A 15535-nucleotide genomic window follows, 5' to 3' on the forward strand; every position below is an offset into this window, starting at 1 on the left:
CACTGCTTTCAGGGGTCTCAAATTCAATTTACCTGCGGGCCACAGGAAGCAAAGCCGGGGTGATCCTTGAGTGCAAAGTCAGTAGTAAGCTTTGAACATTGGGGGATGTGACCCAAACAACTAAAACAAAACAAAAAAAGATTCCTCTAGGGCAGGGCCACAAAATGTTGTATGGAGGGCCGTTTGCGGCCCAAGGGCCATGAGTTTGAGTATGGGTCAGCTTTTAACTGGGGTTTGAGGAGATAAAGGCAGGGTTCAAGTTTGGATTAGAGGAAGCTGAGGTGTGTTATAACTAGGTTGACTTCTTGGGCCATCATTTTGAGGTTCATCCATTCACCCATCTGTGATGCAGACCTAGGCCTGTCCACATTCCCTGGATAAGTGACCCCATCCTGACCCCAATTGTTCACTTGTATTATTTCTTTTAATTTGAATTATGCTCTTGCCATCAGAGAAGATTTTCAGAGTAGAACATTTCAATGGAGTGAGGCCCTTCCGCCCAGATCTCTTTCTGGAAACTGCAGACGACAAGGAGCTGGAGGTGAGTCCCCATTTTTGTGAGACTTTCTTTAGGGTTCTGTTAGTGAGGACCACCAACCTGCCAGACACAGGCATAATGAATTTCACTGACCCAGAAGGAGGCAGATATTGGAGACAAGTTGTTGGCAAGGTTGGAGAAGCCATTCCTTGCTTCTTCCAGAAGCTTCTGGTGGTAATTGTTGTTCCTTAGGATGTGTTAACGCTATTCTCTGCTTCCATGGTCACAGTCTCATTTCTTGTTCCTCTACCTCTTTCTTCTCAAAGGTGTGGCACATAGACCCACTCAAATGTTTTTCTGGATTCTGCTTTAACTCCTCTCATCAGGGGAGAGAACAAGATAGCTTACTTGGCCCTTCTGCCTTCCAGGTCTATCTACTTGTCAAAAGCTGCTGGGAGGAAGATCCAGAAAAGAGGCCTGATTTCAAGAAAATTGAGAGTACTCTGGCCAAGATATTTGGGTATTACTGAAATTTTTATTTTTCTCACAAATTTTGGGTTTATCTAATAATAGTTGGCATTCCATGGAATGAGAAAAGCCTAGTTTAATGAAAAATCCCTAGTTCTAGTAAAAATCTTTGCAGATGGTAATGCCTGCCTTAAAAACATTTAAATGATTTAGAAATTAATAGACCAAGGAAATAGATCAAGGAAATAATCACTTGAATAGTTAAATATTTCAGGACAAACTTTGCATAAGTAAAGACCATGATTTCTGGCCCTTCTCCCTGGTAGTTAATTCTGAGAGTATCTATGTTTGGGACTCAAGAGACTTTTTATTTGTTTGTTTTGGGAGCCATACCCATTAATGCTTAGGGGTTACCCCTGGCTCTGCACTCAGGAATTACTCCTGATAGTGCTCAGAGGACCATATGGGATGACAAGGATTGATCCTACGTTGGCTGCATGCACCCTACCAACTCTGCTATTATTGTTCAGGCCTCAAAAGACTTTTTTAAAAAGACTTTTAAAAGTTTTTAAAATTAGGGGCCAGAGTGGTGCAAGCAGTAAGGCATTTGCCTTGCACATGCTGACTTAGGATGGACCATGGTTTGATCCCCCACAGCATATCATATGGTCCCCTAAGCCATGAGTGATTTCTGAGCGCATAGCCAGGAGTAACCCCTGAGCATCACCGGGTGTGGCTCAAAAACAAAAAAAAAGTTTTTAAAAATAATTTCTGAATGTTGCAAATATGCCTGTGAAAGTATGGTTGTCTCACTGATAAGGATTTTCAGATCTAGTATGGATTCCTTGGTTCCTTGGAATGTTTGTGGTTTCTCAATTTAGTTGCGGGTATCCCAGCTATGCTCAGTATAATGTTTAAAATAATTATGTTTCAAGTGGGAGGAAAAACTGTAGGAATTAAGGTACTCGCCTTGTACGCAGCTGACCCTAGTGTAATCCCCACTGCCACATAAATCCCCCAAATACTGCCAGAAGTAATCCTTAAGCACCAAGCCCTGAGTAATCCCTGAGCACCATTGAATATGAGCCTCTCCTTCCCACCCTTACCCTCCACAAAAATAAAAAAAGAGTTGAACAATGAATAAGATTATAAATAAGGGCCCAGAGAGATAGCACAGCGGCGTTTGCCTTGCAATCAGCTGATCCAGGACTTAACGTGGTTGGTTCGAATCCCGGTGTCCCATATGGTCCCCTGTGCCTGCCAGGAGCAGACAGCCAGGAGTAACCCCTGAGCATCGCCAGGTGTGGCCCAAAAACCTATATATATATCCCCTCTTTACTGTTGATACCAAATATATGATTACCAGAGGGAAGACCTAATTGGATAAAAGTAGTCAGTTTGCTAGACTTTAGTAATGAGCTTAATCTTGATTACACACAAGTTGATTTATGAAGATACCAGCTGCGACTTATATAATGTATCCTCAATAATTGATTATTAAAAATGAAGACTCTTTATAAACAAACCCAATTGTCTTGTAAGATTGAATTCTAGATTTTCAAGATTTTTCATTTGATGCAGCGACCGGTGAAATTAAAATTGTCCTCAACTAAGGTCACCAGCCAAATATTTTTGGTGCCTCATGTCTGTCTGCTTTTCATTATGGGGATCAGATAAGATGCAGCTCCTTCAATCCAGGCTTCAAAGAATTGAGGAGATAAAGGAGATTAAGTCCCTGAGGACTAGGTCTGATCTCATGGATGGGAGGAGCAGGAAAGGATTTAGGGGTTAGTTCAGACCATTTCTGAATGATGTGGTCAGCTCTTTGTCTCTTGCTACCTGCAGTCTTTTTCATGACCAAAAAAATGAAAGCTACATGGACACCTTGATTCACCGCCTGCAGCTATACTCTAAAAACCTAGAACATCTGGTGGAGGAAAGAACCCAGCTGTATAAGGCAGAGAGGGACAGAGCAGACAGGCTCAATTTTATGTTGCTGCCCAGGTAAGAGGTGCCACCCAGCTGGCTCTCCCTTGTCCCATAGTTCCACTGTATTGTCCTGGCCCACCCACAACTGCGTCCTATATTCTAGATCCATGTCCCTCTGCTTTTCACAGCCCCAAAGCGCCATGGTCATATCACACCTAGTTCCAATAGCTCTACAACCATGACCCATCATGTCCTGTAGCTCATGGCCACACTGTAGCTCTGCAAACATACTCCATTGTGTCCATAGTTTCACGCCTGGTCCCAACAGCTCCATGCTTCTCACCCCATCTCCCAAGCCCTGGCTCATGACCATAGTCCTAGCTCTATGGTCATAGTCTATGAGGGAGATGATTGCATCCATATATTTGCCAATTCTTATTTTTATTTTTTCTTGCCTTGACATTGCATGGGTTACTTTGGCATATTTTTTCCACTGATGAGTTTACAACAAATGCACCAAGACCCTGAAAGGGGTAAAAAAAGGTCTTAAGTTCCATCCCTGGAACCAGCCAGCCTACACACTGAGCTGTCAAATCTGAACTGCCACTAGGGTGAATATTGCCAGGAGTGTCCTGGCCTCTGGGCTTTGATACTGTATATTATAATGCACCTTGCTATGGCTTGTTCTGATTTGCTTGCTAAACCACTGGAAGAAATAAACCCTGCAGTGCCACTGCGGGGGTGCGACTGTGCTCATAGGATGACCTGGGGTCCAGGCCTTCTTTATCACTGAGTCAATCCTCAGGTAAGTCGCTGTTTCTCCCTTGTCTCTAAAGGGAAATGAGGGTTTTTCTCTGGAGTCTGTGAACTACCATGTACAACTAGTTTTGTTCTGTTGGGTTTTTTTGTTTGGTTTGTTTTTTGTTTTTTTTTTTTTTTGCAAATTAGAAGAGATATGTACCTTCATTATGGAAGCCAGCATCAAAGTTTGGTTCAAGCCCCAGCACCACATAAGGTCCTTCAAGCACTAAGAATGTCCTCTGACCATTGCTAGCTATACCCACTCCACCTCCCATCAAAAAGATGTGTCATCCAAGAGACTGCTATGGGCAGTATTTCATGACAGAAGAGGCAGGCAGGAAGAAAAGAAGCTCAAATGGATCCAGAGTATGAGCATTGTTCTTTAAGAAGTAACTGAGGAATGAGAAATCATGTTTGAAGTACTCATTTGCCTCATTCTCTGCCTGCCACCAACCCCACTGCTTGCTAATCTCTGTCTTCTGACCCAAGGCCACGGGTTTGTCATCATATGAAACTGTCTGTAGCCTTATTTTGTTGCTTCATAAAAGTCACAGATGAATGAGGTCACCCACCAACCCAGGCCTGTTACAGAGTGGTTCAAGGATAGAAGAGTGCATAGTCTAAGTTGTAAAGGCAACATGGCACATAAGGGCTTGATACAGGAGGCTCCCTTCACTCTGAGTCTATGGCATGCTGTTCCTCATAGCTCTGCAACAAAGATTCTCTGTGGCTTCTCTTTGTAATATGATTCGAACTTGTTTACACAGCAGTTGTCTTGCCTTTTGAGGGGCCTAAAGCTGGTACACACAATGCCACAATTTATGTTTGATGTCTTGCATTCATCATAGTGATAATAAACAAGGTGATGATAAATATGCCAGGGAGGTAACCTGATTAGGAAGGAAAAGTCAGATCAGATGATTCAAATTCTTTTTCTTTTGGGGGGATGGGGAAGCTGGATCTGGCTATACTCAAAGGTACCACCTCTCTCTGTGCTCAGGAATTACTCCTGGTGATGCCAGGGATTGAATCTGAGTCTGCTGGATGAAAGTAAAGTGTCCTACCTGCTGTGCTTTGCTCTGGCCCCAAGTAAAACGTATTTTTTAAAAATAATATAAAGTAACTATCTTACATGTATAGTGCATGTGTTCACCTATTTGGTGTATGTTCCATCTTTGCTTTCTAGTCACCTATACACTGGAATTTTTCCAACTTCTAGCATTCTGGTGGATAATCGCTACAGTTTCCAATATGTATGTCAAAGAGTTTAATGAAGTTGCAGGAATGAATTTTTCCCTTCCTCCTCTAGGCTAGTGGTTAAATCTCTGAAGGAGAAAGGCATTGTAGAGCCTGAACTCTATGAGGAAGTTACCATCTACTTCAGTGACATTGTGGGGTTCACCACCATCTGCAAACACAGCACCCCAATGGAGGTGGTGGACATGCTCAATGACATCTACAAGAGCTTTGACCACATTCTTGATCACCACGATGTGTACAAGGTACTTTGTTCACTTACCAGGCTGAATGGATCATTGGGTCCTACCAATAGAGCCAGAATCATTCATTTCCAGCATATCCTCCCAAATGCTGATGAATCTGAGCAAAACAGAAAGTACAAGATAAGAGAGGTTCAGAGGCCAAAGAACCCATGATTTTCATAAGCAATGTGGAAAAAACCAGCATGCAGCTTAGTTAGGAATATACTGTCAGATCTAAACTGAGAGAAAATGGCATTCTCCCCACTCATCTCTAAACTACTAACAATGTGTAACCTACACACGGTGAAGTTATAGTCAGAGAATTAGGGATCATCTTGTCTGTTCTCTCTTGTCATTGTTTTGCATCATTATAAGCAGACTGCAGGATGAAACTTTGAGTTGAATACTGGCTGTATACCCTGATTCTGATGGTGGACAAGAGTGTACAATTGAGAAGCATAAAGAAGAACCAAACTCAGTTACTTGTTGGAAAAGCAGCTGAGCATAGAACAAGTATTTTTAGTACTGGAGCTATTTGTGCAAATTCCAATTTCTCCTCATAATTGATAGTCAGCTTGATCAGGTGTCAGTTTTATAATGCATGATTGCAGTAAAATTGAACACAATGGACTGTTAAGAAAAAAATGGGGGGGCCCGGAGAGATAGCACAGCGGCATTTGCCTTGCAAGCAGCAGATCCAGGACCAAAGGTGGTTGGTTCGAATCCCGGTGTCCCATATGGTCCCCCGTGCCTGCCAGGGGCTATTTCTGAGCAGACAGCCAGGAATAACCCCTGAGCAACGCCGGGTGTGGCCCAAAAACCAAAAAAAAAAAAAAAAAGAGAGAGAAAAAAAAGAAAAAAAAGAAAAAAAATGGGGCCGGTGCAGTGGCGCTAGAGGTAAGGTGTCTGCCTTGCCAGCGCTAGCTAGCCTAGGACAGACCGCGGTTTGACCCCCTCGGCGTCCCATATGGTCTCCCAAGCCAGGAGCGACTTCTGAGCGCATAGCCAGAAGTAACCCCTGAGTGTCACCGGGTGTAGCCCAAAAACCAAAAAAAATAAATAAATAAAATCATCAAAATAAAAAGTATTTCTGGGAACTGGAGCAATAGCACAGCGGTAGGGCATTTGCCTTGCGCGCAGCTAATCTAGGATGGACCTTGGTTCAATCCCCCGGCATCTCATATATTCCCCTAAGTCAGGAGCAATTTCTGAGTGCATAATCAGGAGTAATCCCTGAGCATCATAGGGTGTGGCCCAAAAAGCAAAAAAAAAAAAAAAGTATTCCTTAGACACTGTTCAGAAATTATGTATATGTCTGTCATAATGGTCATTTTCCCCCTAAAGGTTTCCTTTTCTAGTGATGTCTTAGCTCAAATCTTACCTTGTATAAATGTAAAAGCCATATTAACAGTTCTTGCTGGCTTGAAAATACTTATAAATTTTAGAGACAATCAGCAATTCTGACTAAAGCAACAAATATGAACAACAAATATACTCCACAAAATGTGAACTCTGGATTTGATCATGCAAGTCAATTAAAAGGAGGCCATTTATTAAATAATATGTCTAGTATAAGCCTACTTCTTATTATAGGAAAAAATGTTTAGATTTACTGTACAATAAGAATGTGTAACATCTTAAAGAAGCCAAAAATTTTGTCAAGTAATACTACATAAGAAATAATGTGCCAAAGGTTATTTGTCTGGTAATAAAAGGCATTTTAAAATTGCATAGACCATTAAGAGCATTTAAGTCTTTACAAGATCGTGACCATATTTAGATGACTGTTATGTTGTGATTTCCATTAGTTACATTACTTTACAGCTGTTTTATCATACATTTTCCTTAAAAAATCTGAGGCTTGGAACTAGTCTTGAACTGGGCCCAGAAAAAGTGTACAGGATAATGCTTAGACTAAGATCTCAAAGGCTCTGAAATGTGATGAAGTGCTTCTGTCTAATTTCTGTGCCTTTAAAAGGGTAAATTCACTGAGGGGAAATGGTGTTTCCTTCAGGTGGAGACCATTGGTGATGCCTACATGGTGGCTAGCGGTCTACCCAAGAGGAATGGCAACCGTCACGCGATAGACATTGCCAAGATGGCGTTAGATATCCTCAGCTTCATGGGGACCTTTGAGCTGGAGCATCTTCCTGGCCTCCCAGTGTGGATTCGCATTGGTGTTCACTCTGGTAGGGTCACAGATGGAACTAACTATATGTGGGTCTCTGGGCTCCTGCTCAAGCAGGGAGTGTGAGGGTCTTCGGGTAAGAAGTCCCATAGTTAGACATCATCTCTGAGGAGTCCTCAGAACTCATGAACAGCACTGACCTCTGGGACAATGATCAGCAAAAGCAAACTCAAATGAACAAAGAAGCATGCAACCAACCCCACCTTAGATCCCTGACACCCCATATGGTCCCCTGAGCCCACCAAGAATGACCCCTGAGTACAGAGCCAGGAATTAGTTTAAGCACTGCTGGGAATTGCCCTCCCCCACCAAAAAAATTTTAATGTCTCTACAAAATTTCATTTTTCTGTTTAACTTTTAAAATTCTTAATTCTTTGAGGCCAGAGAAATAGTACGGAGAGAGGTTAAGGCCCTTGACTTGCAGGTGGCCAGGTTCACCCCCAGCATTACATGGTCCCTAGAGCACTGCCAGAAGTTATTCCTGAGCACCAAACCAGAAATAGCCCCTGAGCATTGCAGGGTGGGACCCAACCCTTCCAATCCCCAAATAAAATAACCTCTTTAGGCTTTACCTGCAGTTGTTCTGACAAATCCTTCTGAGTATTCCTCCTTCTCACCTAGTAGGTCTCCTTTGCCAGCCTGTCTGGCTATTGATTCTCTTTAGAATGTCCTTGCTTTCATGTGGCACATGCACTGATCTGGGGAGGAAGAGTCTGCTGCCCACTGCTCTAGAAGCGCCCTTTGATTCAAATTAAAGAATGTAGGTGCCCTGTAGAGCCTCGGAGCACACAACACCCTGCAGCGTTTTGAGGCACAGCACTGGATGGCCCTGAGCCCCTGGGCTAGTCCTCGCCCTTCAAAGGCTATTCTGTCTCTTAGCTCTTAACTGATATCCTACCCTGGCGCCTTCGTGCCAGAATAAATTTTGTGCTTTTCTTGGGAGCATTTGCTACATCACAATCCATCCCTTCTCTTTCTTTTTTTTTTTTTCCTTTTTTTGGTTTTTTGTTTGTTTGTTTGTTTGTTTTTGTTTTAGGGCCACACCCAGTGGCGCTCAGGGGTTACTCCTGGCTCTGTGCTCAGAAATTACTCCTGGCAGGCTCGGGGGACCATATAGGATGCCTGGGATCAAACCCAAATCTACCGCTTGCAAGGCAAATGCCCTACCCGCTGTGCTATTGTTCGGGGCCCCTCCAGACCTTTTTAATTCCATTCCCATCAAGCCAACATCCGGGTCCACATTCCACACCCTCTGCTGCTTCTAAGAATGCAGTTAACCCCGAGAAGAGGCCAGCCCACTGTACTCCCCCAAAACTGCTATTTGATCGCCTCCCTTCCTGTTTTCTGTCCTCCCAGGCCCCTGCGCCGCTGGAGTTGTGGGGATCAAGATGCCTCGCTATTGCCTGTTTGGAGATACCGTCAACACAGCCTCCAGGATGGAATCCACTGGCCTGCGTAAGGAGGGGATTTTTTCCTGGGAAGACAGAGAATTTGTCTCCCTGTGTCCAGAGGGAGCTGGAGCACTGCTAGGGTGGTGTGAGATAAAGGAAAATCTGACACTGACACTGACGGGCTGGGAGCTGGTATCAACACCCTGCTCGCTCACTTGGTGGGTTGCAGAGCATCCATCCATTGCTTTATTCAGAGTCGTTGTGGAATTTAGCAAAACTAGTGTGATTTTTTTTTTTTTTAAAGAATAGTCAAATAAAATTTTGTTTGGGCACACCCAGTGATGCAAGGGGCTTATTCCTGGCTCTGCATTCAGGAATCACTTTTAGCGGTGCTCAGGGAAACATACGGGATACTTAAGATCAAACCCCAGTATGCCCCATGCAAGGCAAGTACCCTACCCGCTATTTTATATCACTCCTGCCCTCCAAAATATTTTTTTAAGATTTAAACCTTGCTTCATAGACTATCTCATTCATTTGCTTTTCCTGGAAATGGGTTTTAGTACTGAAGAATTCAATATTCTTCTTTATATGTGCAAACCTTATTGAATTCTCCCAGCTGTGCTGTGTGCAGTAAATATCCATGACAATGGTAGGAACTATCTGACAGTTTGGTTGGAGGAGAGGGATTGTGGATCACAAAAATGTCATGGTCTTTGGGTATTTTGTCCTTCAGCTGATTACCGGGGACTTCTTTATACTAGAAAAACACGGTGACAAGGAGAGAATCAGATCAGGACTAAAATCCTGACTCAGAACTCAGATCAGAATGAAAGCTTTGTTGTCATTGTGAAAAGTGTGAGGAAGCAGCCTCAAATCCCTGGCTGCCAGGTTGGAAAGTGAGCTTTCCAAACTAATGCCCGGCTCTGGTGTCAGACAAGGACTTGACCCTCCAGACTGAGACTGTGTGGCACACTGTGGAAGCCACTGCATTGAGGGCCCCTACAGCAACCAGAGCCCTTCCATACTATGAGGAGGAAGAGTCGGCTGACTCATTGAACGGCCAGCATGTGTCCTTTCACTATATACCTAAGCTGCTTAGAAGACCTGAAATGCCCCAGCCAGGAGAAGCAGAGGTCCATTGGAAACCTAGTGAATTTCCAGGTTAAAGTCCTACACCTGTTTGTAGGGTGGAGCAGGGAGAGGTTGGAGAAGGAGTACCTCAGCTCAGCAAGTAGAGTCTAACAGCTAGGAGATTCCCATAAAGCTCACATTCTTGTCTGAGGCATCTTACAAGTGTTTTTAGAGTCATTAAATGGGTTCAGTTGTGCATCCATATTTTCTCCACGCCCTATGCTCTTTGAGACAGTATCCTGTATAATGACCCATAGTGGGGGCTGAACAGTCCTAGAAGAAAATACAGCCCATAGCAAAGGAGGTGGGGGAGCCCCTCATCTCTTCCATCTGCCCTCCCTCAATCTCCTTCTTCTCTGACCTCCCTCATGGATGCCATTGCCTGTTTTCTGTGTCCAGCCTTGAGGATCCACGTGAGTGGCTCCACCATTGCCATCCTGAGGAGGACCGAGTGTCAGTTCCTGTACGAAGTCAGGGGGGAAACATACTTAAAGGTAAGCAGTGCACAGAGCAGACCTGAACAAGCACTTCTGTAGTGCAGGGCCTCTTGGGAGCAGGAGCTGGAGCTTAGAGGTAGAAGCTTTTTCTACACTTCAGGAATGCTACAGTGGCTTCTGGCTCTGATCAAAAGGCTTCTTTGGGCTGCTTCTGTTACTTCTGGCTTTCCCCAGCTGAAATAGCTGCAACCATAAATGCAGCTTTAGATTTGTCCCTCCCCACCCCACCCCACCCCCTTTTTTTTTTTTTTTTTTTTTTGCCATTCCAGGTATGGAACCCAGGCCTTCAATATACAAGGCTCTGCCACTGAACTACATCCCCAGCTCTGCCATAGACCCTAGCTTCTTTTTGTATTATTGTTATTTTGTTTTGGGAGTGCTCAGTGGCTACTCTGACACTTTGCTTGAAAGTTGATCCTGATAGTATTGGGGGACATACAGTGGCAAGGATTAAACCCAGACTTCCCACATGCAAAGTCTACACTCAACTGGCCATTGAGTTGTCTCTCTCCAACTCTAGATCCTAGCATCCTAGCTAGGCTTGTGTCCCTCTAAGGGTCATATAGCTCTGAATATCAGGGCTCATGAAACATTTGGCAATGGTAAAAGATTTCTGAGCATACAACAAGCAAAAATACAGAGTCAACCAAGACATGCTCTCTGGTATTTCCAGTTCTTCTCATCTGTGCTACATTCCTCGGGTCTGGGAGGATGTAGCTGGGCAAGTCAAAGGCTCTGATCCAGACTTCTGACTTGGCACCAGCGTCTGGCTAGGCAGCCTTTGATGCCCCAGAAAAAGTGTATTCCCTTTTCCTCCATAGGTTTATACCTTTGTCTTCATTTAGCTACCTCCCCCACCCATCCCTTCTGCCCTTCTAGTGGAAAAGCTGAGTTTTTTTTAAATTTTGTTCATTCATTTGGTTTTACTACCTGTCACATATGTGTGAAATCAACATGTCATTTGTCTTTTTCCCTCTGACTTATTTTATAAAGCAAAATCCTTTTATGTCTATCCTGGTTATTGCAACTGGCAGAATTTGCTTTTTAACATCACCAGATTACTGTGCCTACTTGATCTATCTTTTGTTCTTTTTTTGTTTTGGTTTGGTTTTGGTTTTTGAGTTATACCTGGCAGCGTTCAGGGGTTACTCCTGGCTCTACACTCAGAAATCTCTCCTGGCAGGCTCTGGGGACCATATGGGATGCTGGGATTAAACTACCGTCCTTTTGCATGCAAGGCAAATGCCTTACCTCCATGCTATCTCTCCAGCCCCTATCTTTTGTTCTTTCTTATTTCTTTCTCTTTTTCTTTCATTCATTTTTTTCCTTCTTTCTTCTTTTCCTCATAACTGAGTAGTATTCAGTTTTGTGAACTGAGTAATATATGATAACTGATATGTATGATAATTGATCATGTATGAACATGATCCACATCACCTTTGTCCACTCATCTGTGAATGGAAAAGGCATGTACATTTTAACAGTCATGGTGCCCAGAAAGGAGAACCCTTGTCTTGACTTTCTGTGCAGACCCCTACACTTGGAACAGCAGGCACTTCAGGAACCTCATCTCTCCCCTGGTCCTCGAAGGTCATTGCAGTCTTTTCTGTTTTGCTTTTTGGGGAGACACACTCATTGGTGCACAGAGATTTCTCCTGATTCTATGCTCAGAAATCACTCCTGACAGGCTCAGGGCACCATATAGGATGCCATGGATCAAATCCAGGTCAGCCACATGCAAGAAAAATACCCTACCTGTTATGCTATTGCTCAGGTCCTGAACCATTGATATGAGTTGATATGAAGCCCAAGGCTGCTCCCAAGGTGAATGTAACCTTGCAGTGTATTGATTGGGTTTTTAGGAGCCTAAACTTGCCTAGGGAAGTAGCACTTTCTGGTCAACACACTCATTTTTTAAACAATTTTTTAAACATTTTCTGCATCATTACCATCCCCACAATGCAGTAATAGAAGCAGTTGGAGCTCCCTACAGTTTAAACACAATAACCTGGTGAATATTAACAATGAAGAATCTTTAATCCCCAGTCTTTTTTGTCCAATATAAGTTCTAGTCATGAACAACAGTTTTAATAAGTTTTCATTAATTTCACAGGCTCCAAATGGGGCCCAGAGAAAGTCACAGGATGAGTGGTTATAATGATGTGCTGGTCTGTAGTTTAGGTCATCTCAGGTGAGAAAACTAATACTGAAAATTGAAAAAAATATGCTGTAGCAAAACTGGTGAACAAGAGCAAAGAATGTGAACAGGGACTATGAACTGAGGAGGTAATATCATGGGGTGTAAATGACTTTCTTCCCTTTTTTGTCTTGTGCTTATTTTGCTTCGGAGCCATATCCAGCAACACTCAGGAATAATTCCTGGGGTACTTGCAGAACCATATGGCCTGTTGGATTGAACCCAGGTCATCTATTATAGGGCAAGTTCCCTACCTGCTGTTCTATTGCTTCAGCCTCTGTTGGTTTTATTTTTAGTCTGGGGATTGTACTTTATGGTGCTCAGGGGCTTCTCCAAGCTCTGTGTTCAAACCAGGATCCGACCAGGCCTCCTATAGAAAAAGCAGGTGCTCAGCCTGTAGAGCATCTCCCAGCCCACTATACTTATATATTGTTATTTAAAGGTGGTTGGCCATGATGATAGGCCTGTCTTTCTATCTGGTGTGAATGTGATCCTATCAGGAAGGGGCTGTTGATGAGAGAGCTGGATTGGGGGTACAAGGCCTCAGGATCAGCTCTGTTTGGACCAGGTAAGGAAACTGACTCTCCAGTGCTTCCACCTCCTCTCTCCCCAGGGAAGAGGCACGGAGACCACCTACTGGCTGACTGGCATCAAGGACCAGGAGTGCAACCTGCCAACCCCTCCATCAGTGTAAGCTGAAGGGGTTAGGGGTGGGAGAGGGAGAGTGAAGGCTACTGTCTACACCTCAACTACCTATCTGGTGCCAGTGGGCTCTGCCAGACACTGATAATGATGAAGAGACAAGATGAAGTTTAGAAACCTCCCTAGACTGGGGGCCAGAAAGATAGTCCAGAGAGTAGGGCATTTGCCTTCCACATGGCCAATGTAAGTTCGATCCTTGGCATTATATATGGGCCCCGAGTCCTGCCAGGAGTGATTTCTGAGCACAGAGCCAGAAGTAAGCCCTGAACTGTGCTGGCTGTACCACCAACAACCTAGAGAATAAATACATAAGAAAAAGAAACTTCCTTAGACTGGCTGCTAGAAGCCTGTGTTCCCAGATTGTTCAGGAGAATGAAGGATCTTACGTAACAGGGTCAGACAATAAGGCCCTCTGCACCTCAGCCCTGCCTACCACCCTCTGCATTACAGCCCTGATGACTGCCCTCTGTGCCTCACCCCTGACACCCACCACAGCCTGCTGAGTCTCATGGAGTTCAGCCAGCCCCAGACTGGCACTTTGCTTCTTCCTTGAACTCTCTCCTTTGAGATGAGGAAGCCACAGTCCAAGTTGAATGCTTGTGTTCCCATTCCAGTAACAGGGACCCGAATTGTCATTTAGTCACACGTCAACAAATTCAGTCAGTCACAGGACTTCTGCTGTGGCAGAGAAACCTCTAGGCCTAGCTGGGTGCAGGGCGATATTCCCAGGGTGCAGGAGACCTGAACCCTCACTAGAAGTGCCCCAGTTTATTTCACACCATAAACCCACCATCCAGTCTCACCTCTCCTTAACCAGCTCCTACCACTTACAAGACCCAAAGACACTTGGCAGGGCAAGTCGCCTGATTCCCACTGTAGCTTTGGCCCAGAATAGGGTTTCCTGCTTGGAACACATCAGCTTCTCACGGAACATGGAGAACGTGGTGCTTGTTCCTTTAGCCCTTGTATTCTCTGGAAACCAAGTTCAGCACAGAGGCATATTTGGCACATATCTAATGTGGAATAGATAGATGGTCTAGTGGAAGGAAACTTTTGGAAAAACTGCCAAAATGATTTATTTCTCTCCCCTTTCTCTCTATCCAGGGAGGATCAACAGCACTTGCAAGCAGAGTTTTCAAACATGCTGGCTAACTCCTTACAGAAGAGACAGGCTGAGGGGATAAGAAGCCGCAGACCGCCCCGGGTAACAAGCTACAAGAAAGGCACTCTAGAATACCTTCAGCTGACTACTGACAAGGAGACCACATTTTTGTAAGCCTGAACAACACTGTGGACTCCATCTTCCTGAGGAAGTAGGACCCACGTCAGCAGCCATGGGTCCTGAAAGATCCTGTTTCTCTGAGACCTCAGAGACTTAGATGCTCAATCTGGGCTCCCGTCTATGGAGCCTGAACTCGATTCTGAGGATGGGTGTGAGTGCACTGGTCCCCATATTCTCCTCTGGAACACAGTGTCATCTGGCTCCAGAACCTTCCTTCTGAGAAAGAATCTGAAAGAAGGGTCCTCTGGAAACAGATTCCGTGGTTGTGTTCACTGGTTCCTTTTTCTTTGATATTGCAGTTGTCACAATATATGTTAAAAGCCTATTTCCATTAAATTATATTGAACTCTCAATCTTTTTTTTTGAGCATTTGCTAGATATAAGGTGATGATAAAGGGAAAAGGTTTACCCAATCCATGTGAAGCACTCCCATGCACAATGCCTTTCTCCCCAGCGGCATCAACTGACCCCTCGTAAGTGACAGAAAATTGTGTCCCCCACACTGAAGTGGGCCAGAACCACTGTGATGCAGTGTCCCTCTCTGAGTATCTGGGCTTCTGGGAACATGAGGGGCAGGGGGCAGGCCTTCATATTCTGTGACTATTCAGCAGCATTTCTACATAACTAATGTGAGAATCTGAGTACTGGGACTAGTGGCTTCACTACTATTACCAAAAGTCATCAAATTATGTGAAGTCATGACAAAGTATGCAAATTATCCAAAGAAAAAAATTATTCAATACAACAAGATACCATTGCTTTAGGGACAATATCACATTGTTTTATCAATATTTTTTGAATGTCAAGGGGGGGTGGTCAGAGTGATAGTTCAGCAGGTAGGGCATTTGCCTTGCCTGTGGCTGATCCACGTTCTATCCTCTGTGTCCCATATGGTTCCCCCAAGCCTGCCAGGAGTGATTTCTGAGCACAGAGCCAGGAGTAACCCCTGAGTGCCACTAGTTGTAGCCCAAAAGCTTAAAAACAAAA

General features: G+C 44.2%; 1 protein-coding gene across 1 annotated transcript in view; it reads left to right on the plus strand.

The window, feature by feature from the left end:
* GUCY2C (guanylate cyclase 2C) overlaps positions 1–14542 on the plus strand; it is a 69820-nt gene extending 55278 nt beyond the window's left edge. Inside the window, exons 19-27 of the mRNA XM_049782903.1 lie at positions 453–541; positions 907–998; positions 2792–2950; positions 4986–5178; positions 7172–7346; positions 8702–8800; positions 10270–10364; positions 13178–13254; positions 14371–14542. Coding sequence (XP_049638860.1) covers positions 453–541; positions 907–998; positions 2792–2950; positions 4986–5178; positions 7172–7346; positions 8702–8800; positions 10270–10364; positions 13178–13254; positions 14371–14542 — 1151 coding nt within the window. The remainder of the gene's footprint in view (positions 1–452; positions 542–906; positions 999–2791; positions 2951–4985; positions 5179–7171; positions 7347–8701; positions 8801–10269; positions 10365–13177; positions 13255–14370) is intronic.
* The last annotated feature ends 993 nt before the right edge of the window (positions 14543–15535 follow it).

Source organism: Suncus etruscus, chromosome 11, assembly GCF_024139225.1.
Source record: "Suncus etruscus isolate mSunEtr1 chromosome 11, mSunEtr1.pri.cur, whole genome shotgun sequence".
In the NCBI taxonomy this organism is placed as follows: Eukaryota; Metazoa; Chordata; class Mammalia; order Eulipotyphla; family Soricidae; genus Suncus; species Suncus etruscus.